We start from the raw sequence: 23529 nt of genomic DNA, 5'->3' as shown, positions 1-23529 counted from the left end.
AGCTTGACCTACAGTACATCATAATCATTATTATTACTATTATTATTAATAATATTATTATCTTTGTCATCTATGTCTTTATTATATTCTTTATTTAGGTTATTATCACTTTTTATTTATTTCCATAATATTATATTGTATGTGTTGTTATATTTTCATATTATTATAATTAAAGATATTATATTATATTATATTATATTATATTATATTATATTATATTAGCCTTATGCAGATCAAAGGGTTTCTGCTACCAGCAAGCTACTGGCCAGTGCAGATCCCTGTTTGTGGCATGGGAAATTATGCAGCATCTGAACTTTTAGATGGGTAACATCACAAGAATCCACCTCTTGGCTTTTGCCCTTGTGATGTACTTGTAGGCCAGACCTGACAACAAAGTTAGTTACTCAAAAACCCCACCAGTTTTCTCCCCAGGAGGAATAAACGTGAACCTAAAACAAGGACCACAAACCTGCCTCTACCTAACCAAGTGCTCATTTCAGGGAAAAAGAACAATATAATGCAATTACAGACATCAAAATGTTGTAGAAAGACAATCCCTAAAACCCAAAGACTCCCAGAGGAGAGATGCCATCCAAAAAATCTCATACAAAGTGCTGATGAAAATGTAAGAAGGAGAAAAGCATTCTCTGGTTAATTTTTGTTTGGTTGGGGGTTTTTTTAATATGTTTTACCCATCACTGCTGTGAAACACATACTTGCAAAACCAGGCAGTGAAAGCAAAGAATGCCAGCTCATCACTCTCTTATGTCTTAAGTAGCAGACTGGTGTTTAACCACCCCAAAAAAGAATAAACTTTTGTAGTTACAATCAGAAATAGATACATGGAGGAAACCAAAACAAACAAGGACTGCTGGGGGGCAAAGGAATGGTAAAACAAGCACTCCTGAGTGTCCCAACATCAGTCATTCTCTGCAGAGCCACCAGGGCAAGAGAGTGGAAATTGATACTCACAGAACTTCACCAGGAGGTATTTGGTTTCCTTCAATGCTCTGTCAAAGTTGCTCGATTTCAGCAAGAGGACATGGTTCTCCTTTTTTATTTTGGGGAGCTTGGCTTTCTTCAGCTTTGCTTCATTTGGGCTTATGCTGTCTGCTGCCAGGAAGCCTGTGAGAAACAACAAGAGAAGAAGGAAAAAAGGATGTGTCTTCATCTTGTCCTGCCTTTACCCAGATACTGAGAAAGAAAGAAGCAAAGGAGCATTAAGCAGTAGGGTTTGCTGCTCAAATGTCTGCAGCTGTATCAGCCAAACCAAGAGGCTGATAAGGTTGATAACAGTCTACCACCAGTGGAACCAACTGCACTTTCCATGGGAAGATTAAATTAGTTAAGTACTTCCCCACTTTTACTAGTGCTTGTGGGGGGGAAAAAAGTATCTATGGGGAAGTTTACTGTTTCTGGAAATAAACACCCCAGGGAGAAGGTGAAAGAGCACAGGAGGAAACACTTGCCTACCACTGGAAGCACCAGTGGATTCAGAGTGCACTTGTGTGATTAGACACCCTTCTCTTGTCAGGGCTGCACACCAAGCAGCAGGTGAGGTACCTGGGACAGTATTTGAGGGCTGCTCCCCTGCCTAATGTTTGCTTGTCTCTTGCACTTACGGAGCTACTGATTGGGGATCTGACTGAGAGTGTGCTGAAGTCAGGGGAAAACTCTCATTTCTTTGCATAGGGAATTTCAGTGCCTGTAAGTCTTGGAGGCCTTGTCTGTGAGGCTCCCCCTCCACTCAAGTGCCGAGTTGTAGCTCAAGTAAGATAGTACTTCGTGGGTTAAACCAGAAAATTTCACCATTGGTTTTCAGTGGTAGCACAATTTTCTGTGCAATAAATTGAAGGGACTTTTAAATGTACCATGTCATCCTTAGGACATGGTACATTTCCATATGCGAACTGTGAGGCCTCCCTAGACAGTCTTTCCAGAACATTTAAAAAAAGGACTTACAGAAACGTTGAGATTTTGGAATTCCTTCATTTACTAAGGAATTACTATTTCTGTAAATATCTGCCAGTCTGTAGTTGTAGCAGAAACATCTTTGACCCTTAAACTGTGTTGCAATTTGTGAACTTTACCCCTGTAGCAGGTAGAGATCAGGTATTCCACTGGTTGTTTCAGTGGCACAGAGGACACAGGTTAGTTGACAACAGCTGGGTCTGGATTAGTAGAACCAAGAAGAAATTCCTCCAATAATGACTCTTTGTTCTTCTTGAGGAGTAGCAAGTGCTGCTTCGCTCCTCGTGCCTTTAGCAGACTTTTTATCCAGGAGGGCACCACTAAAAGGGAGTGTTTGTAATGGGGGCTGATGTGGTAGCCTCCACTTTCTGTGGGTGAAGGATCTTGGGGGACATATTGCTGCAATTTAGTCTGTTTTCATGCCTGGTGTGAGTGGAGCAAACTCTCCTCTATCAGTCTCAAAAGCTTTGAGTTGCAACGCACCTTGAGAGGTGTTCTATTAGTACTTGTGCAGGGTGCCTAACGAAATCAGGAGCTGTGTATTCAGGCTGCTTGCAAGATAAGATCACACATAAATACAGATTCAGCAATCAGGTACCAAAGGAGAAAAAGAAGCAGAAAGATAAGAGTCTCCCATTTGACTTTGTGGTCTCTTTCTCTTCATAACAGACTGCTTTCCAAAGACGTCTTTCAAGCAAAATGCCAGTGAGGTTAAAAAGCGTCTTTCAGAACTGCAGGTTAAAACTAACAAGGCCTGTTTGAGCTGAGCAGGCAGTGTTTAAGATCAGAACACAGCCTAAGGCTCCCAGAACAAAGGCAGGATGACAAAACCATTTGCTGAGAGAGCTGGTTTTCCCCTGTCTGCCCCTGAAACAAACTGCAGTCGACTTTAAACCCTCCTGGAAATCTCCTACCAGGAAGTAGGCTCCATCATGGAAAGGGCTTCTAACCTCTATGTCCTGAAAGGAAACTGCAGAAAAAAGGGGATGATACAATAGTCCATCCTGCCAGGACAGATTTGCAATGAGGAAAGGAGTGGGATTTAGTGGATCTGAGCTGGTGAACAATGTTTTCTTTTAGACATAGAGCAGGTAAGGTCACACTCTGTGCATTACTTCATCAGTGCTAACTAGTGCTGGCTTTCCTTTTGTGCTTTATAGTTTGAGAGCTCTGGAAAATCTGCCCTCTGCAGAAGTCACAGTGCAGTCAACAGGAAACACTGGATTCAGGATAAATAATATTCTAGGGACTTCTGCCTAGTTACCCCTCACAGCCTGTAAAATATGTGGTCAAGAGCCATTGAGATGTGCCTCACACGTGCACCTTCTGTCTCAGTTTCTCTGGTTTGCCTCACAAACACAGGGATTTCAGAGTGATGCCAGTTACTGTTATTTATTGGCATTGAGCACTGGAAGCTCTCACTACAACTACACTTGCAATATACAATGCAAAGGTGAAAGTATCCCTGTGAGACAGGTATGTAGTGCTGGCTGTTCAATAAGGACAGCATCATGGCACAGAAAAGTTTAAAAGCAAAGCTGATTCCATTGAACTGGGGGAAAATTCCCTTAGAAATATGGGTACATCCTTAAGGACTTCATTACACTGAAAACAAGTTTATCTGATGATTCAGCACCTGTGAGTGAAAATCCAGTTTTCTTGACTTTCAGGGTTGGGCTTCAAATACCTGTGGCATCCTCCATTCTGTCTCTTCCACATGTACCTGTATGCTGTGTGGGAAAGACTGGAACTGTTGGCACTCTCTTTGCAAGTTTATTTTACATGTATCTTTTCCCAAGTTGCACACTTCAGCTGAAGTGCAAAGCAAATGGAAGTCTTTGGCATTTCACCTTTGCTCACCTACTGTTTATTTTGTGTTTATTTCATGCCCTCAAAGAAAAGAGAACTCATAAAAAAATAAATCAGAGATTCATCAGTTTTATTGGTGCATAAATTCAGTGTGACTCGCCATCTAGTGCAGGTTTAAGGCATAACATAATTAGAGACTGTTGTAAGTCAAGGTGGTAGTCTCCTAAAACACTTCAAAACTAGTGGCATTTTATTTCTGTAAGCACGCAAAGTAACATAAAACTTACAGGAATCAAGACAAAGATATTGAAAAAAGGACTGGCAAGTGAAATTTTAGAGAGGAGATACGAGAGTCATTCATCAGCTGACAAAGTAGAGGACAAATATTCTAATGAAAAAGCAGTGCTCAGTCTCTTTACAAGAGAAGGAGGAACATAAAATAATAGGGAAAACAAGGATGTGTTCAAACAACCTATTTATTCAAGCTGGTTTGCGTTAATTCATCCAGCATCACAAACTAGACAGCATCCAATAACTAACTGCTTTTAAATGTGTTTTCTTTCATTCCAGGTGACTGATTCCTTAGGTGTGCACCTGATTCTTCCCCTCACTGTCTGATAAAACATCATTTATCATGAGAACATTTATTAAATCCTGGATTCCTCAGTGTTTGCGGATTCTCAGGTCACCTTGCAGATCATTCCATGGAAACAACAGGCTTCTTACATCTCAGATTGTTTCCTACTATGAATCTATAAACCAGTGTAAAAAGGAACTGCCAGAATATTTCAACTTTGCAAGTGATGTCTTAGATGAGTGGGCACGGCTGGAAAAGGTAGTATTTGTCTTTTACCTTATAGACATTGTGTTGTTAACCCCAGCTGGCAACTAAGAACCACAGAGCCCCTGGATCTCACTCCCACACTCCCCAGTGGGATGGGGAGGAGAATCAGGAGAAAATAAAGGTAAAACTCAGGGGTTGAGGAAAGAACAGTTTAAGAATTGAAATAAAATAAAATAAAATACAATAACAAGAAGAATATTAATTATAATTATCACCGTTGTAGTAGTATCAGTAGCAATAGTAGTGATGAAAAGGGAGACAACAAAAAGAGAGCGCAACAAAGAAAACCCAGACAAGACAAATGATGTACAACACAACTGCCCAGTGCCCACTGATTGACACCCATCCTGTCCCCAAACAGCAACTGGCACTCCTCACCCAACTTCTCACCAGGTAATAAACTGAGCAAGGCTTTCTGTGGTGTGGAGTATCCCTTTGGACAGCTCAGGTCAGCTGTCTTGAACCCTTCCAGATTCTCATGCACCCCCTTGTTGGCAGAGTGTGAGAAACTGGAAAGTCCTCAACTTAGTTGTTGCTAAGCAGTGCTTACTCGGTGCCAGTCAAAACCAGGACACAGTGGAACAAATCTCAGATGATTCAGTTTTACTGATGGATACTTGATAGTGTTAGCACCATTTTATTTTGTTTGTCAGAAAGATGGGTTTCACTCTAGCAGAGTGATTGCCAAAGATGATTTGTATTGAAGTGAAATCTTTTAAGGTTTGTCTTCATGTTTTAATGTCTTCTGATGTGCTGCAGGATGGAAGAAAACCAGCAAATCCAGCTTTTTGGTGGGTCAGTGATGAGGGAGAGGAGGTGAAGTGGAGCTTTGAAGAGCTGGGCTCTCTCTCGAGGAAGGCAGCCAATGTCCTTTGTGAGGCCTGTGCTCTGCAGAGAGGAGACAGAGTTATGGCAGTTCTGCCTCGTGTTCCCGAGTGGTGGCTCCTGAACGTAGCCTGCATTCGGGCAGGTGAGCGACTCACCCACCCCTGGGGTGCAGAGACAGAGCAAACAGAGCCTACAAGCCACATGTTAGATCAGTGTGAAGAAAATGCAAGCAGGGATATGTTGCTGTGACCTGCACAATTCAGCTTTTGCCTAAAGGCAGGATTGGCAGCACTCACCCAGGAACCACAGTGCCAGACAGGGTCCAGTCAAGAGGCATCCTCAGGTGAAGCCAGAGAGGCTCCAGTGGCTGCAGCCTGAGGCCAGGCTTGACCACATACATTGTAAGGGAGCTGAATGTATAACAGAGGAACTTACAGAATTAGTGTCATTAATAATTGAATATATCTATTTTGCTCTGCTTTTAAGCTGCCAAACATCCATGATGGATCAAATCAGCATCAACAGAGAGACACAATCAGGTATCTTTGGGAAATGATGAGTTTCCTCAATTGCTGCTTGCTCTTTTCCAGGAATTGTCTTTATTCCAGGAACATCCCAATTAACGGCCAAAGACATCTCATACCGACTCCAGGCTTCAAAGGCCAAGTGCATCATTACCAGTGACACCCTGGCACCTGCACTGGAATCTGTCCTGCCTGGCAGCCAGTTCCTGAGAAGTAAACTCATTGTAGGCAGAGGGAGCAGGGCTGGGTGGCTGAACCTCAAAGAACTCCTTGCGTGAGTATCCAGCTCTTTCACCATCATCCCTGTGAGGTGAAGGGAGCTGTACCAGGCAGGTGACATTGCTGAGTTTTGAGGTTCATTTTCAAAATACAGAGGACTTACATTTCTCTGTCAACCTGCTGCATTGTGATTACACTGGTAGAGGTTTGTCCAACCCAGGTTTTGGGAGCTAAGTTCAGGTCCTTCACCTTCTCCTCACTTAGCAGCCTGCCAGCTTTTAGAAGCTCTCTGCTTCTACTGTGATCACAAGACAAGCAGAGTTCTAAACAATTGTTATGAGCATGCCTGCTAGAGCCCATTCTAATGGCTCTTGATTAAATGGGAAAATACCAATTGCTAGCTCTTGGTGCTCAGTTCTTTTTTCCCTTTATTATCCTGGCACCTCAGAGGATCTGAATTGTTCATCAGTCTCTTGAACATAAATGATACACTATTAGTAAAAAGACCAATGTACTTGGCATAATAACCTCAGTTATTGATTTCAGGTTGGGGGTTGGTTTGTGTTGAAGCAGACACTGATTTCTGCCTGCTGTTCCATAATCAGCACCTGGAGTGCCCTTGATAAACAGTGGCAGACAAAGTCTGGAATATTCTGTAGGTGCTCATATTTTAAATGTTATGGCATACAGGGCATCATCGTTACAAGGAAAATGTTTTCTCTAACTGTTCTTACCTGTGTTACCACTTACTCAGTGAGATCATTCAGTTTGGGGCAGCTTTCCTGTTAAACTCCTAAACAATAAAAATACTGATTCCCTGCTGGAAAACTGTGTGTACTGACCAGAATATACCATTTCCTCTGAAGGGTTGCATCTGCTGACCATGAATGTGTCAAGACGAGGAGTCAAGAGCCAATGCTGATCTATTTCACCAGTGGAACTACGGGCTTCCCAAAAATGGTGGTGCAGTCCCACAGCAGTTACGGGATTGGATTCACAATCTCTGGCAGGTATCACCTTGCAGTTCCTCCCAGGGTCCTCATTAAGTGACGTGATCACCATTAAATGGAACATATGACCATCAAACTCCAGTAAATGTGGGCAATTCGTGACTGTAGGATTTGCATCCTCCTCATTTTGAATGTTAAAGGATACCTTTCTCAAAATATTCCGAGTTGAAAGCTGGTGGTCAAGGGTCCAGAGAAGTAACTTGTTTAGTTTCCTAGAGAAATGAGCTGTGACAGCTGATGTCTCAACTGCACCAGGTGGGAAAAGGCTGCTCCAAATGATCTGTTTGGGTTCTGCTCTAGATCCAGATTCTGCAGCTCGAGACAAAGATGTCTTGCATTGCTCACAAGAAAAATAAATGCTCAAAATATTAAGCAGGAGGGAATGAAGGGAAATAAGAGAATGTTTAAGACTCTTCAAATCTCTCAAACTTTCTACAGAGCCCCACTTGCTCTAATCACATCTTCTAATGGAAGCCTCCTGCCCTTTCCTTGAATGCTGCTGTGACCTGGGCCCGAGTGTCTCACATTCTCTGTAGCATTTTTTCATCTCTGCTTTTTCATCAGGTATTGGATGAACTTGACTCCTTCAGATATAATGTGGAATACCTCTGATACTGGCTGGGTAAAAGCAGCTTGGAGCAGTCTTTTTGCACCATGGATCTGTGGATCCTGTGTCTTTGTACACAATATGCCACAGTTTAAACCAGAGGTTATTGCAGAGGTAACCTTAACATTTTATACTGTGATGTTTGCTTCCATTTTACATAAATGAAGGAAACAAACTGGCACTCGTCCATGGGTGCCACTACTCAGTAGCAGCAGGGATAGTACTTCCCACATCCCAAGGAATCATCCCTCCATTTGATGTCCATTCAGCTCAAGGAACAAGTGTTTCCCCTCCTGATTAGGCCATGTGGCATGGCTCCAGTGTAGAGCACAACTGGAGAAAGATGCAGGATATAAAGATCTTGGGGTCACTGCTGTGTTGTCCAATATTGAGCTTAAAGCTCACTTCAGGTATGGACTTCCAGCTGCTTGGGGGTCAGGCTGAGCATGGGCCAGTAATCAGAGCATGGCATGAACCTGAATTAAGGCTCTGTTATCCTGAATTTTCAGTGAGTTGCCAGAGTGCCTATTCCTCCCCTCAGGCACTGCACAAAACCAGTTAGCTGATTGATTCCCATCAACACTGGCCTCTTTTGTTAATCACCTGCACATTCACAAGGTCAGAGCCACCATCACACTTTCATTTCCAACAGAATAACTCCCTGTTTTTCTAGACTCTCTCCAGATATCCCATCACCACCTTCTGCACAGCTCCCACTGCCTTCTGCATGCTGGTCCAACACGATGTGAGCAGGTACTGCAGGGAGGGGAGGGGAGGGAGGCTGGGGCACAATGCTGGCACAGCCCTGGAGGTTTAGTTCCTCAGGTTCCTTAATTTCTTTTTCTGTTAAAGGCAATCTAATTAGCAACACCTGCTCTCAGAAAAGAAGGCTGTGTTCTGAAAGGTGAGAATGACTAGGGCTAGCCCAGGTAGGCCACCTGGGCTTCAGGACTGGGTCTTTGAATAGACAGCACAGAGGAAACAAAGGAGACATTTTTAAGTTGTCACTTCCTCTGAACTTTGGGTTCCCAGTTCAATTTAAATCAACTGGGCAGCATTGGATCAGGGAGCTACTGGAGTATGGTGGAGTTGTTGTCACATGCTTGAGAATGAAGGGAGCAGTTAGAGGAGCTTCACATCCTGAGAGTTATTTGGCAGCTGTTCTCCCCAGTTTGTTACTCTGTAAAATACCCAGCTTGTGAGAAGTGGTTTGCAGGGAGTTTTCACATCTTTGGTAAGGTACTTATTCTTGTCACATAGGTCTTTCAACCTGACAAAAGCCAACCCAGGTTTAGCAGAGCTCAGCCTCTCTGTACCTATTCAGCCTTCCTTTTGCTCTAGAAAATTCCCTGCGTTAAATCTGATCTTGGGTGTTGGCACATAACTCAGCTTTCCACACGCATTTGATGTGCTTGTTCAGATTTCTCCTTTTATGTCAGCTCTCTCAAGGAAACGCTTTTGCTCACACATTTTCCAGCGGAGAAACCTATTTCTAGTGACACAGAGATAAACCAATATCATCTTCAGTGGCAGCTCAAGCAATCTAGGAGTCTAGTCCAGGTGTGCATAACAGGATTATGACTCATTTCCAAAGGAGCTTGTGAAGTGTTAGGTGTACTTACTTGGAAAGCCAAGGGAGGATGTTCAGTTAAGTCTACCTACTGCTCATTTTAGGAGCTAAGACAATTATTTCATTTTCTGTTCCTCTCAAGCTACAAGTTCCTGAGTCTGAAGCACTGTGTAACTGGAGGGGAAGCACTGAATCCCGAAGTGTTTGCAAAGTGGAAAATCCAAACAGGGCTGGATATCCATGAAGGTTATGGCCAGACTGAAACAGTACGTTTGCAATAAATGTAATTACTGGTAGTAGAACCCTTCACCATCTTTGCTTCAAAAGCAAAAATAAAAAAGAGTATTTTCTCTGGGTATCAATTTTTCCTGTCTGAGGTTTTAATGAAAAATATTAAAGCAGCTCAGACCCCAGACTGATGTTCTCAAAAACCCCAGTGCAGGTTCTGATTCAGCCATTGTCACAACAAAGTCATGGGAAGGTGCCTAATGCAAACAATACTAGCATTCACAAGATGTTGCAACAATTTTAATTTCTTTTTTTTTTAAATCTACTCTGCAGGTGACAATCTGTGCCAATATGAAAGGAATGAAAATTAAACCTGGCTCTTTGGGAAAAGCTGTTCCCCCTTATGATGTGCAGGTACGTGGAAATGTGGCAGCTGTGGGTAGAAGAGTAAGGCAGGGCTGTCTGCAGCCCTTCTGTGCCCTGCACTGAGCTGGAGCAGATGCTCCTCTGGGCTGATCAAAGCACTGCTGCTGTGTCTGTCCTTGCTGCAGATCGTGGATGACCATGGGGCTGTTGTGCCTGCAGGAGAAGAGGGCACCATTGCTGTCCGAGTGCAACCCACACGACCCTTCTGTCTGTTCTCCCAGTACTTGGTGAGCCCGACCTGCTGTGCCTGTGTCTGCTGAGAGACCTGGGAGAGACCCAGGGCAAGGCTCTGCCAGGAGCAGAATTTCATGCAGGCTCCTCAGAAGGTCTCACTGGGTTGCTTGACGACTTTGATCCTGGTCAGTGCATAGTTCCTGGACAGACTGACTGACAGAGTGTAGCTTCAAAATGCCATGTGAACCAGGGGATCCCCTGTTCCAGATATGTACCAGGCAGTTGCCATGGGCTTCAAGTTCAGAGCACCACTCTTTTCCCTCTATTCCATTCCTATCTTTGGTTAAACATTAATGAAGAAAGCCCATGAATTCTACTCTTACACATCAGAAGCTCCAGGAGGCTTTCCAAGGCACAGGTATTTTGTTGCCTCATACCCCTGTCAGAGGTACCCCCACTCCAGCAGGCACTGGAGTCAGAGAAACCTTTGCACAGGTGCCTGTCACACAGACCACGGGCACAAGAGCAGCAGCACAAACACAAGTCACAGCACACGGCCCTCACGGGTAGATGATCATACAGCTCTGAGGTAGTGACACACTTAATCAAACACCACTACTCAAAAGGGGATGCTCTACCCACTGAAAGCAGAACCAGCTTAGGAAAACACACCAGAAAAAGACATTTTGGTTCGGGTCAAAGGTCCATCTTAAGCAACTGTTCATCTGCAGTGGTGCTGAGGTGCAGGGCATTCTTAGGAAAACAGGCAAAATTAAAGATATTCTCCCCTGTGTTGGAGCTGTCATATTCAATAGGCTTTGGGGAACCCAGCTATGTTTTTAATCCTCTTCTGAATCCCCATAATATTTGTATACTTGTAGCATTCTCATGCAACAACTTGCACAAAGTAACTTCTCACTATGTGATAGAAATCTTCTTTAGGTTCAATACTATAACTTGCGTTTTTCACTATGTCTTCTCTTGTCAAAGTGTTTTTCCTGTCTAACCAAGAGGTTACACTGGATATATAGGTCCTAAAGGTCAGACAGTGTTTTTCCTGCAGGTCACCTCATTTGTGTCTTGGTCCTGACAGTTAAGAGTAAAAACTTTCCTTTGGCTGGAAGTTATTTTGGTAACCCCCTGCAATGGTAAATCATTTCCCTGAACAGAGTGGGTTACATATTTTAGTCATTTGCTGTGGTGAACGGGCATTTTGATAGAGCATGGCCTTTTCTCTCTAGAACAGAAATCTCTACATAAAAGGTACTTTTGTCCACATATCATATATTTCCACAACAAAGCTGCTAAATGTGGCTCTTTTATTTAGCTGAAAATATAAAACAGTATTGAACATACTCAGTTGTAGACCCTTCTATTGGTTTTTTTTAGCACCACTGCAAAGTAAATGTGTTATGTCTCACTAAGAATCAGAAACTTCTCTTGAAATGTTTGGTTGTTGCCAGGATAATCCAGAGAAAACTGCTGCCTCTATGCGTGGAGATTTTTATGTCACGGGGGACAGAGGCGTTATGGATGAAGAGGGATATGTCTGGTTTGTTGGAAGAGCTGATGATATCATTAACTCTGCTGGGTAAGGCATCTGCTTCTAGATTTGCCTCATAAACCACAGCCTGCCAACACCAATGGGCTGGCCCATCCTGCTGGGGCTGACCTCTGCTTGTGCTCTCCCAGGTACCGCATCGGCCCCTTTGAGGTGGAGAGTGCGTTGCTGCAGCACCCAGCAGTCTCCGAGGTGGCTGTTGTCAGCAGCCCCGACCCAGTTCGAGGGGAGGTAAAAGAAAACAGAGCAAAGATGTAGTAAGAAATGCCCTTTATTCTAAGCATCAGTATCCCTGTATGTACTAGGCTTCCTTGGAATTCAGTATGTTGCAGATTTTTGAAAGTAAGTGGGCTAAAGTTTTTAAATCCACATTTTAATAGATCTTAGAATATCAGAACTATTTCCTTGTTTGCAGGTTTTATGTGGAAAAATAGTTTGGCTTTCCAGACTAATCATGACATGTTTTTCTCTAAGCAAGGAAATTTTGATTATTTCTTGTTTCATCCCTTAGTGCACTGCACCAATGACATCCAGAGTGTTTCATTTTTGTTTTATATTTTCGAACTTTGCAACATTTCATTGAGAAACAGGGATGAGATTTTCAGCTTCAGTAGGATATAAAGTTAAGGGGAAAATAAAGATGGAAATATGGAAAACATCCTCTGCTCTATAATCAGTCCTTCATAGCCCAGCATTCTGTAATAACCAGCCAATGAAAAGAGAAATTAAAGAAAAAGACCCAATTTGGGCATTCTCAATTTTGACACTCACTTTACATGACAAATGTACCCCTTTATTCCCACCTCTGGAAGTTAATGGAATCCCTTCCTTTTTGTGGCACAGGTGGTCAAAGCCTTCATTGTTTTAGCTCCTGCTTTTGTATCACATGATCCAGAAAAATTAACTCACGAGCTCCAGCAGCATGTCAAGAAGGTGACTGCACCTTACAAGTATCCAAGGAAGGTAAGTACAGCCCAAAACCACAGGTTCTCTAACTGGACCAGAAACTGAGCATTTTTTGCCCTGCCTCAGCTGCTTCTTGACTGCATTCTGACAAACACTCCAGGCAGAGTTAGATGGAATAGAAGCAGATGACAGGGTCTGTTGCAGCTGTAGCCTTGGGTTGTCTGTGTGTGCTAGAAAGGACCCAGAGGGAGGCCATGGTCATGAAATTTTACTTTATGAGTGTCCAGTCTTTCTTTCATGGAGTACTGGGGTTTTCCAGCAGATCAAAAGGACAAGGCATTCAACTCCAACCAGTCCCTACCTTGAGCTCTCCTCTGGCACTCAGCCAAAACAAAAGTTTTTTTTTGGCATCAGTGGATTGGAATCCATCTCTTCACACTAGGAAAGACACCAGTAACTCCCTGTCCTGAAAGCTGAAGCACTCAGCTCCTAGAGATTGTGGTACTTCTCCCTGCAAGTCTGGTCTGTGCAGTACCTACAAGGTGTAGTAAGGAATTCCACCACACCAGCCCTGGCTGTGCAGCCTCCCATCTGTTCATCCCCAGCCACGCTAAAAGTGTTTTTGCAATCTTTTGTTGCACCTGGAAAATTAACCACAATTCATTTGGCTACAGGGAGCATTTTTGCCTTTCAGGTGGAGTTTGTTCAGGATCTGCCAAAGACAGCAACTGGGAAAATCCAGAGAAAGGCTCTAAAGAGCAAAGAGTGGGCAAGAGTACGACAAGGGCAAGAATGATCTGGAAAATGAGGAGAGAAAATTTCCATCATGTATCAGCCATAACACATGACACAGAGCAGGTTGTCATGACCCAGAGCAGTACGAGAACATCAGGAAAAACAAACTATGGAAGAAAAAGGAGAAAACACTCTTGAGGACATGTGGTATTGGAAACGCTTTTGCTATCGACCTATAAATTTTCAGAAGGAAGGAAGTGCAAGTAATTCAAAGTGTGGAATGGGAGACAGAAAGACAGACTCAGGTGCATACAAAGGTCAGATTTTTTTTTACTGCAATTTGTATTAACAGCTTCCCTAAAAAAAAATGGGTGAAACTACAAGACTTTGAAAATTACAAATAAATGAGAAATTAACAAAAAGATATGTTTGTCCCGAGGTGGGTATCAGCCATTAATTAACATCCAAAAACTACCACTGTAACATTCTCAAACTCTTTCAGAGTGGAAGGAAAAAGGCATTTCTTTTTAATGCTTCTCTTCATCTTGATGAATTTGTGATTTAAGTAAATGGTTAGACTGGAGGAAAAGTGCTTTAGGTTAACTGCAAATTATGCACAGCTACCAGTGGTGTAAATGATTACAAGAAAAAGGTTATGCCACAGGAAGAGTTCTGTTCCTTGCTCTGTATTGTGCCACATTCTGTTCTCGTCACTCCAGAAGAAGTAAGCAATAAAGCCAGAAGGGTTTCACTCCAAAACACTTATGAAGGAGTGCCCGGCTTTCACATCTCCAGGGGACAGCTGATCTTTACAGGGCCTCGTATGGGAAACGTCCTGACAGGTGAGTGAAGTGAATGAAGAGGATCTCCCCCAGCAGCTCTCAGCCTCTCCTGCCCACAGCAGCCAGGTCAGGAAAATGTTATTTATCCAAATTCCTCGTATTGATGATCACTGAGCAGAAGCAAATGGTATTAAATCAGGAATAATCATTTCTGATTCTTGCAGGCATTCAGAGGACTGAATTGCCATTACTGGGTCTTTTCCTCTGTTTTCTGTCTTCATTTTCACCTCTACATTTGCAGATGAAAAAGTGCTAAAAAATTGAAGGCTCTCACAGCTAAACTTGGCAGATGTTTTCATAGAGCACTAGGGAATCCTAAACTTCAAATGTGTTTCATCTTGTCAGTCTAGAATATAATTTCTCATCTTGAAAACTCTTCCTAAGTGTTCTGTCCCTCCTCTTTCCTTCATAGGCTATTGTGCAGATATTGTCATTGTAATGCTCTGAAAAATGCAAGTTACAGCTAAATCAGAGAATTAGAGCAGACTAAGAAATGAGAAACATCTTCCTAAGTGATTAAGGATTATTTACAGCTGATGTGTTTGAGGAAGGAAAGTTGTGGGCAATTAACAGCCCCAAAGAACACATCAAAGCTATGCAAGGATCAGCTGAGATACAGACAAGGTGACAGATCGGTACAGGACATTAAGACCTTAAAACACAGAAGGTAAAAAATACCAGAAAGCAGGATGGGGAACTTCACATTTATTTGGACCATTTGAACCATCAGTCTGGCAGTGGGCCTAAGTGACTTCAATGAATCACTCATAACTGGATTGTCTGGAAAATGCTGAGATTTGTTTGATTTGTTGGTTCTTGTTGTCGCTGTTTTTGCAGGATTCATAGCAACAACTCTGCTGATTTTCTTAACCTCAAGATGACTGTGCTTATTCCTTCTGCATACTGTGATGTTAAATACTCATATCATAAAAATACAGGTAACATGATATAAAATGAGGGTGTGTGCAATCAACCTATTTCTGGTTTGCATTCATTTATCCAACGTCATACATGAGACAGCATCCAATAACTGGATTGGTTTAAATGTGTTTTCTTTCATTCCAGGTGACTGATTCCTTAGGTGTGCACCTGATTCTTCCCCTCACTGTCTGATAAAACATCATTTATCATGAGAACATTTATTAAATCCTGGATTCCTCAGTGTTTGCAGATTCTCGGGTCACCTTGCAGATCATTCCATGGAAACAACAGGCTTCTTACATCTCAGATTGTTTCCTACTATGAATCTATAAACCAGTGTAAAAAGGAACTGCCAGAATATTTCAACTTTGCAAGTGATGTCTTAGATGAGTGGGCACGGCTGGAAAAGGTAGTATTTGTCTTTTACCTTATAGACATTGTGTTGTTAACCCCAGCTGGCAACTAAGAACCACAGAGCCCCTGGATCTCACTCCCACACTCCCCAGTGGGATGGGGAGGAGAATCAGGAGAAAATAAAGGTAAAACTCAGGGGTTGAGGAAAGAACAGTTTAAGAACTGAAATATTATAATAATATTCATAGTAGTAGTAGTAGCTCACTGCCCATTGATCAATGCCCAGCCCATCCCCAAACACCTCCCAGCCAACTTCCCCCTAGGTTATAAACTGAGCAGGACCTTCTGTGGTCTGGAATATCCCTTTGGGCAGTTCAGGTCAGCTGTCCTGTCTAGGTGCTTCTTGTGCACATCCTGGCTGGCAGAGTGTGGGAAACTGGAAAGTCCTTGACTCAGAGTAAGCACTGCTTAGCAACAACTAAAGTATCAGTGTGTTATCAGCATTATACTCATCCTAAATCCATAAACCACAGCACTTTACCAGAACTCAGTAAGAAAATTGACTCTATCCCAGTCAAAATGAGGAAACAGTGGAACAAATCTCAGATGATACAAATCATTTTTCCTCATGGGTACTGGGCAGTATTAGCTGCAGAGTGGAAAGCACCATTTCATTTTGTTCATCAGAAATACATGTGTCACTCTGAGAGAATGACTGCCAGGGATGATTTGCTTAGTCGGGAGTTATTTTGTATTGAAGTGAAATCTTTTAAGGTTTGTCTTCATGTTTTAATGTCTTCTGATGTGCTGCAGGATGGAAGAAAACCAGCAAATCCAGCTTTTTGGTGGGTCAGTGATGAGGGAGAGGAGGTGAAGTGGAGCTTTGAAGAGCTGGGCTCTCTCTCGAGGAAGGCAGCCAATGTCCTTTGTGAGGCCTGTGCTCTGCAGAGAGGAGACAGAGTTATGGCAGTTCTGCCTCGTGTTCCCGAGTGGTGGCTCCTGAACGTAGCCTGCATTCGGGCAGGTGAGCGACTCACCCACCCCTGGGGTGCAGAGACAGAGCAAACAGAGCCTACAAGCCACATGTTAGATCAGTGTGAAGAAAATGCAAGCAGGGATATGTTGCTGTGACCTGCACAATTCAGCTTTTGCCTAAAGGCAGGATTGGCAGCACTCACCCAGGAACCACAGTGCCAGACAGGGTCCAGTCAAGAGGCATCCTCAGGTGAAGCCAGAGAGGCTCCAGTGGCTGCAGCCTGAGGCCAGGCTTGACCACATACATTGTAAGGGAGCTGAATGTATAATGGAGGAACTTACAGAATTAGTGTCATTAATAATTGAATATATCTATTTTGCTCTGCTTTTAAGCTGCCAAACATCCATGATGGATCAAATCAGCATCAACAGAGAGACACAATCAGGTATTTTTGGGAAATGATGAGTTTCCTCAATTGCTGCTTGCTCTTTTCCAGGAATTGTCTTTATTCCAGGAACATCCCAATTAACGGCCAAAGACATCTCATACCGACTCCAGGCTTCAAAGGCCAAGTGCATCATTACCAGTGACACCCTGGCACCTGCACTGGAATCTGTCCTGCCTGGCAGCCAGTTCCTGAGAAGTAAACTCATTGTAGGCAGAGGGAGCAGGGCTGGGTGGCTGAACCTCAAAGAACTCCTTGCGTGAGTATCCAGCTCTTTCACCATCATCCCTGTGAGGTGAAGGGAGCTGTACCAGGCAGGTGACATTGCTGAGTTTTGAGGTTCATTTTCAAAATACAGAGGACTTACATTTCTCTGTCAACCTGCTGCATTGTGATTACACTGCATTAAGTACAGGTTCATCCAGCCCAGGTTTTGGGAGATAAGTTCAGATTTTTCAGCTTCTTCTTGCTCCTCAGCCTTATGATTCAGAGTGTACTTGTGACAGGCAGTGTGTTCGCTAACTCTTCCCTGTGATATGAAATGCAACTATTTCTTTAGTAAGATCATATAATTTGGGGCAACTTTCCTGTTGAACTCCTAAACAATAAAAATACTGATTCCCTGCTGGAAAACTGTGTGTACTGACCAGAATATACCATTTCCTCTGAAGGGTTGCATCTGCTGACCATGAATGTGTCAAGACGAGGAGTCACGAGCCAATGGTAGTGTATTTCACCAGTGGAACTACGGGCTTCCCAAAAATGGTGGTGCAGTCCCACAGCAGTTACGGGATTGGATTCACAATCTCTGGCAGGTATCACCTTGCAGTTCCTCCCAGGGTCCTCATTAAGTGACGTGATCACCATTAAATGGAACATATGACCATAAAACTCCAGTAAATGTGGGCAATTCATGACTGTAGGATTTGCGCTTTCCTCATCTTTCCCCTCTCAGGGTGAAACCTGTGTTATTAAAAGCTTCGTGAAGGCCCAGTTGACCTCATCATGTGCAGAGTTGTGTCACTCACAGGCTGAAAGCAGAGGAACAATAAGGAAAGTGTCCCTACAGCTGCACCAGAGGAATTCAAGTGCTTTCATGTTGGTCCAACCTGCCCTGAGAACCAAAGCAACCTTGGGCCATGTCATTGAATCTTAAAAGTTACACTTCGGGTTAAATCTGTGGCTTGGTACTGATTTGCTTTCCCTGGAAATTTTTTCATCTCTGCTTCTTCATCAGGTATTGGATGAACTTGACTCCTTCAGACATAATGTGGAATACCTCGGATACTGGCTGGGCAAAATCGGCTTGGGGCAGTGTGTTTGCACCATGGGTCTGTGGATCCTGTGTCTTTGTACACAATATGCCACAGTTTAAACCAGAAGTTATTGCAGAGGTGAGTAATCCCCATATCCCAAGCAATCCAAAGGTACCAGAATGCCTATTCCTCCTTCCAGCTATTTCTCAAAAACCAGTCAGCTGGACAATTCTCCTCAACGTTGGCCTCTTGTATGGGGTAGAGACCCTGAATTTCCCAAGAATAATACTGGAAAAGCTCTAGTCTAGTTCCCTATGACCAATTAGGCTTGAGCCTGGGACACACCTTGGAAAGCACAAAGAAAATCAATTTGAACTACTGCTCTCAGTGGTCCTTCACTTATATGTGTGACTTTTGTTGGACAGAAAGTTCCGTATTTTCTACAGGAGTTGGACTGACTGGTGCAGCATTTTTATGGCTTTCATCTTGCAGACATTTGAGCACATAAATTGTATTAATCACCTGCACATTCACAAGGTCAGAGCCACCATCACACTTTCATTTCCAACAGAATAACTCCCTGTTTTTCTAGACTCTCTCCAGATATCCCATCACCACCTTCTGCACAGCTCCCACTGCCTTCTGCATGCTGGTCCAACACGATGTGAGCAGGTACTGCAGGGAGGGGAGGGGAGGGAGGCTGGGGCACAATGCTGGCACAGCCCTGGAGGTTTAGTTCCTCAGGTTCCTTAATTTCTTTTTCTGTTAAAGGCAATCTAATTAGCAAAACCTGCTCTCAGAAAAGAAGGCTGTGTTCTGAAAGGTGAGAATGACTAGGGCTAGCCCAGGTAGGCCACCTGGGCTTCAGGACTGGGTCCTTGAATAGACAGCACAGAGGAAACAAAGGAGACATTTTTAAGTTGTCACTTCCTCTGAACTTTGGGTTCCCAGTTCAATTTAAATCAACTGGGCAGCATTGGATCAGGGAGCTACTGGAGTATGGTGGAGTTGTTGTCACATGCTTGAGAATGAAGGGAGCAGTTAGAGGAGCTTCACATCCTGAGAGTTATTTGGCAGCTGTTCTCCCCAGTTTGTTACTCTGTAAAATACCCAGCTTGTGAGAAGTGGTTTGCAGGGAGTTTTCACATCTTTGGTAAGGTACTTATTCTTGTCACATAGGTCTTTCAACCTGACAAAAGCCAACCCAGGTTTAGCAGAGCTCAGCCTCTCTGTACCTATTCAGCCTTACCTTCAGTTTTAGGGGTACTTACTTGGAAAGCCAAGGGAGGCTGTTCAGTGAGGGCCATTCACTGCTCATTTTAGGAGCTAAGACAATTATTTCATTTTCTGTTCCTCTCAAGCTACAAGTTCCTGAGTCTGAAGCACTGTGTAACTGGAGGGGAAGCACTGAATCCCGAAGTGTTTGCAAAGTGGAAAATCCAAACAGGGCTGGATATCCATGAAGGTTATGGCCAGACTGAAACAGTACGTGTGCATTAATTCTTGCAATATACCCATTCACAGGTAACAATACCAGAGCCACAATGTCCTTGATAAATCAATGGAAAAGGTGAGAATCACTTACATGATTAAAAATATAATACTTTGTATAATTATAGTTATATAGTTCCAGAATCAGCAATCTGCATATTTTGATGTTTTAGACCCCTGCAAAAACCATTCCAGAGACACTTCAGATCAAATAAGTTGTCATCTTTCCTTCAAAAGAAAACTTAAAAAATAATTTGCTCCAGCTATCAGTTTGCCTTTCCAAGGTTTTAATGGCAAATATTAAACCAGCTCACATCCCAGACTTCTCTGTAAGTGAACATTAACAAAACTATTAAGGGTCACATCTCAGGCCTTCTCTCATCTTGCTCTTGAAATGGTCCCAAATTAATCGTCCCATTATTGAAGTAAGGTCTGTAATAATTTCACATCTGCTGTCTTGCAGAGTCAAGTGTTTGCAGGAGAACCCACTGGCTCTGACTCAGCAAAACCAACCTCACACAGGTCTGACCTGAAATGCCTCTCAATCCCTCTCTGATGTTCTCAAAAACCCCAGTGCAGGTCCTTCATTCAGCCCTTGTCACAACAAAGTCATGGGAAGGTGCCTAATGCAAACAATAATAGCATTCACAAGATGTTGCAACAATTTAAAAAAAAACCAAAAATCTATTCTGCAGGTGGCAATCTGTGCCAATATGAAAGGAATGAAAATTAAACCTGGCTCTTTGGGAAAAGCTGTTCCCCCTTATGATGTGCAGGTACGTGGAAATGTGGCAGCTGTGGGTAGAAGAGTAAGGCAGGGCTGTCTGCAGCCCTTCTGTGCCCTGCACTGAGCTGGAGCAGATGCTCCTCTGGGCTGATCAAAGCACTGCTGCTGTGTCTGTCCTTGCTGCAGATCGTGGATGACCATGGGGCTGTTGTGCCTGCAGGAGAAGAGGGCACCATTGCTGTCCGAGTGCAACCCACACGACCCTTCTGTCTGTTCTCCCAGTACTTGGTGAGCCCGACCTGCTGTGCCTGTGTCTGCTGAGAGACCTGGGAGAGACCCAGGGCAAGGCTCTGCCAGGAGCAGAATTTCATGCAGGCTCCTCAGAAGGTCTCACTGGGTTGCTTGACAACTTTGATCCTGGTCAGTGCGTGGTGGTGCTGAGGCGCAGGACATTCTTAAGAAAACAGTAGAATTAAGTAACCTAAAGATATTCTCCCCTGCAGTTACACTCTCATATTGAACAAGCTTTAGGGGACCTGTCCATGTTTTTAATCCTCTTTTGAACCCCCATAATATTGGGATATTTGTAGCATCATCAAACAACAACTTGTAAAATGTAATTGCTCACTCTGTGATAAAAATCTTCTTTAGGTTCAATACTGTAATTTCAGGCTTTCACTGTCTTCTGTTGTCAGTGTTTTTTCTGTGTAACCAAGAGGTTAAACAGGATGTGGAGGTCCTATAGGTCAAGGCAAATAAAGAAGTTTTTTCTGCAGGTCACCTCATCTGAGTTTTGGTCCTGACAGTTAAGGGTATAAAGTTTCTTTTGATAGGAGGTTATTTTGGCAACCCCCTGCAATGATAAATCACTTCCCTGAACAGAATGGGTTACATATTTGCTCTGATGGATGGGCATTTTGATAGAGCACGACCTTTTCCCCCTAGAACAGAAATTTCTACATACACTCTTTAGTGTGTAGCTCTCTTTTCCACCTGTCACATACTTCAGCCATCAAACTGCTAATTAACATGGCTCTGGGTTTTTCACCAGGAAATATAAAACAGTATTGAACATACTCATTTCAAGAACACCTTAAAAACTTATTTTGATAATTTTTAGCACCACTGCAAAGTAAATGTGTTATGTCTCACTAAGAATCAGAAACTTCTCTTGAAATGTTTGGTTGTTGCCAGGATAATCCAGAGCAAACTGCTGCCTCTATGCGTGGAGATTTTTATGTCACGGGGGACAGAGGCGTTATGGATGAAGAGGGATATGTCTGGTTTGTTGGAAGAGCTGATGATATCATTAACTCTGCTGGGTAAGGCATCTGCTTCTAGATTTGCCTCATAAACCACAGCCTGCCAACACCAATGGGCTGGCCCATCCTGCTGGGGCTGACCTCTGCTCGTGCTCTCCCAGGTACCGCATCGGCCCCTTTGAGGTGGAGAGTGCGTTGCTGCAGCACCCAGCAGTCTCCGAGGTGGCTGTTGTCAGCAGCCCCGACCCAGTTCGAGGGGAGGTAAAAGAAAATAGAGCAAAGATGTAGTAAGAAATGCCCTTTATTCTAAGCATCAGTATCCCTGTATGTACTAGGCTTCCTTGGAATTCAGTATGTTGCAGATTTTTGAAAGTAAGTGGGCTAAAGTTTTTAAATCCACATTTTAATAGATCTTAGAATATCAGAACTATTTCCTTGTTTGCAGGTTTTATGTGGAAAAATAGTTTGGCTTTCCAGACTAATCATGACATGTTTTTCTCTAAGCAAGGAAATTTTGATTATTTCTTGTTTCATCCCTTAGTGCACTGCACCAATGACATCCAGAGTGTTTCATTTTTGTTTTATATTTTCGAACTTTGCAACATTTCATTGAGAAACAGGGATGAGATTTTCAGCTTCAGTAGGATATAAAGTTAAGGGGAAAATAAAGATGGAAATATGGAAAACATCCTCTGTTCTATAATCAGTCCTTCATAGCCCAGCATTCTGTAATAACCAGCCAATGAAAAGAGAAATTAAAGAAAAAGACCCAATTTGGGCATTCTCAATTTTGACACTCACTTTACATGACAAATGTACCCCTTTATTCCCACCTCTGGAAGTTAATGGAATCCCTTCCTTTTTGTGGCACAGGTGGTCAAAGCCTTCATTGTTTTAGCTCCTGCTTTTGTATCACATGATCCAGAAAAATTAACTCACGAGCTCCAGCAGCATGTCAAGAAGGTGACTGCACCTTACAAGTATCCAAGGAAGGTAAGTACAGCCCAAAACCACAGGTTCTCTAACTGGACCAGAAACTGAGCATTTTTTGCCCTGCCTCAGCTGCTTCTTGACTGCATTCTGACAAACACTCCAGGCAGAGTTAGATGGAATAGAAGCAGATGACAGGGTCTGTTGCAGCTGTAGCCTTGGGTTGTCTGTGTGTGCTAGAAAGGACCCAGAGGGAGGCAATGGTCATGAAATTTTACTTTATGAGTGTCCAGTCTTTCTTTCATGGAGTACTGGGGTTTTCACAGCACCTCAAACAGGCAAGGCATTCAGTCAATATTTCATCATCCCAGCCCTGGCTGTGCAGCTTCCCATCCTTTCACCCCCAGCCATAATGAAAGCGTGTCTTTCCTTCAGCTGGGAATTTAACCAGAATTTATTTTTGCCTTTCAGGTGGAGTTTGTTCAGGGTCTGCCAAAGACAGCAACTGGGAAAATCCAGAGAAAGGTTCTAAGGAGCAAAGAGTGGGCAAGCATATAAAAGAGCAAGAGTGATCTGGAAGGCAAGGAGAGAAATATTCCCTCACCTGTACCAACCATAACACATCAAATATGGCATGTGTTTATGACCCAGAACTCTTGGAAACATTGGGAAAATCAATCTATGGCAGAAAAAGGATAAAACACTCATATGGTTTGAGGGTATGTGGTATTGGAACCACTTTTGCCATCGACCTACAAATTTTCAGGAAGAAGTGCAAGTAATTCAAAGTATGGAATATGAGAAAGGACAGTCCCAAGTGCATACAAAGGTCAAATTTTTTTAACTGCAATTTGTATAAATACTTTCCTTACCCAAAAAAAAAAAAAAAAATAAAAGGTAACTATAACTCTTA

The 23529-nt window shown here is 43.0% G+C and overlaps 3 protein-coding genes across 10 annotated transcripts in view; 2 read left to right on the top strand and 1 right to left on the bottom strand.

Moving 5' to 3' along the window:
• The window catches only part of PDILT (protein disulfide isomerase like, testis expressed), a 23843-nt gene extending 22672 nt beyond the window's left edge, over positions 1 to 1171 (bottom strand). The window contains exon 1 of the mRNA XM_008633688.2: positions 973 to 1171. Within this exon, the coding sequence (XP_008631910.1) occupies positions 973 to 1171 (199 nt within the window). The remainder of the gene's footprint in view (positions 1 to 972) is intronic.
• The window catches only part of LOC103615625 (acyl-coenzyme A synthetase ACSM4, mitochondrial), an 18630-nt gene extending 4951 nt beyond the window's left edge, over positions 1 to 13679 (top strand). For 2 of the 5 annotated variants that reach the window (XM_017734192.1, XM_017734190.1), the window contains exons 2-14: positions 4351 to 4615; positions 5384 to 5594; positions 6043 to 6250; positions 7062 to 7205; positions 7770 to 7926; positions 8486 to 8565; positions 9525 to 9648; positions 9944 to 10024; positions 10162 to 10263; positions 11674 to 11801; positions 11903 to 12002; positions 12615 to 12734; positions 13372 to 13679. In XM_017734192.1, the coding sequence (XP_017589681.1) occupies positions 4415 to 4615; positions 5384 to 5594; positions 6043 to 6250; positions 7062 to 7205; positions 7770 to 7926; positions 8486 to 8565; positions 9525 to 9648; positions 9944 to 10024; positions 10162 to 10263; positions 11674 to 11801; positions 11903 to 12002; positions 12615 to 12734; positions 13372 to 13473 (1758 nt within the window). In that variant the 5' untranslated portion in view covers positions 4351 to 4414 and the 3' untranslated portion in view covers positions 13474 to 13679. Of the gene's footprint in view, positions 1 to 1259; positions 1345 to 4350; positions 5018 to 5383; positions 5595 to 6042; positions 6251 to 7061; positions 7206 to 7769; positions 7927 to 8485; positions 8566 to 9524; positions 9649 to 9943; positions 10025 to 10161; positions 10264 to 11673; positions 11802 to 11902; positions 12003 to 12614; positions 12735 to 13371 lie in introns of those variants that run through there. The other 3 variants (XM_017734191.1, XM_017734193.1, XM_017734195.1) reach the window with 3 other exon arrangements.
• On the top strand, positions 5038 to 23529 carry LOC103615464 (acyl-coenzyme A synthetase ACSM3, mitochondrial). Of its 4 annotated transcripts, XM_017734188.1 has the most exons (14): positions 14169 to 15192; positions 15320 to 15584; positions 16343 to 16553; positions 17002 to 17209; positions 17622 to 17765; positions 18188 to 18344; positions 18799 to 18878; positions 19568 to 19691; positions 20393 to 20473; positions 20611 to 20712; positions 21619 to 21746; positions 21848 to 21947; positions 22560 to 22679; positions 23088 to 23529. In XM_017734188.1, the coding sequence occupies exons 2-14, from the start codon at positions 15384 to 15386 to the stop codon at positions 23172 to 23174; spliced, it is 1743 nt and encodes a 580-aa protein (XP_017589677.1). In that variant the 5' UTR covers positions 14169 to 15192; positions 15320 to 15383; the 3' UTR covers positions 23175 to 23529. The 4 variants fall into 4 exon arrangements, with proteins under 4 accessions (XP_017589678.1, XP_017589677.1, XP_008631743.1 ...); XM_017734189.1 differs by lacking the exons at positions 14169 to 15192; positions 15320 to 15584 and adding an exon at positions 5038 to 5334 and having other exon boundaries at positions 16294 to 16553; XM_008633521.2 differs by lacking the exon at positions 14169 to 15192 and having other exon boundaries at positions 15240 to 15584.

The sequence above is a fragment of the Corvus brachyrhynchos genome, unplaced genomic scaffold (assembly GCF_000691975.1).
Source record: "Corvus brachyrhynchos isolate BGI_N302 unplaced genomic scaffold, ASM69197v1 scaffold5, whole genome shotgun sequence".
NCBI classification, from domain to species: domain Eukaryota; kingdom Metazoa; phylum Chordata; class Aves; order Passeriformes; family Corvidae; genus Corvus; species Corvus brachyrhynchos.
Note: the sequence above shows the minus strand (reverse complement) of the source record. Positions and strands in the feature narration are given on the sequence as shown.

Bases quoted from the DNA above. Each gene is read 5' to 3' on its own strand.
- LOC103615464 (XM_017734187.1), top strand. From the start codon at position 16,109: ATGAGGAAACAGTGGAACAAATCTCAGATGATACAAATCATTTTTCCT. The intron at 18,879-19,567 runs GTACTGCAGGGA...GTTCCTCTCAAG, and splicing joins GTCCAACACGATGTGAGCAG to CTACAAGTTCCTGAGTCTGA. The intron at 21,948-22,559 runs GTAAAAGAAAAT...TTTGTGGCACAG, and splicing joins CCGACCCAGTTCGAGGGGAG to GTGGTCAAAGCCTTCATTGT.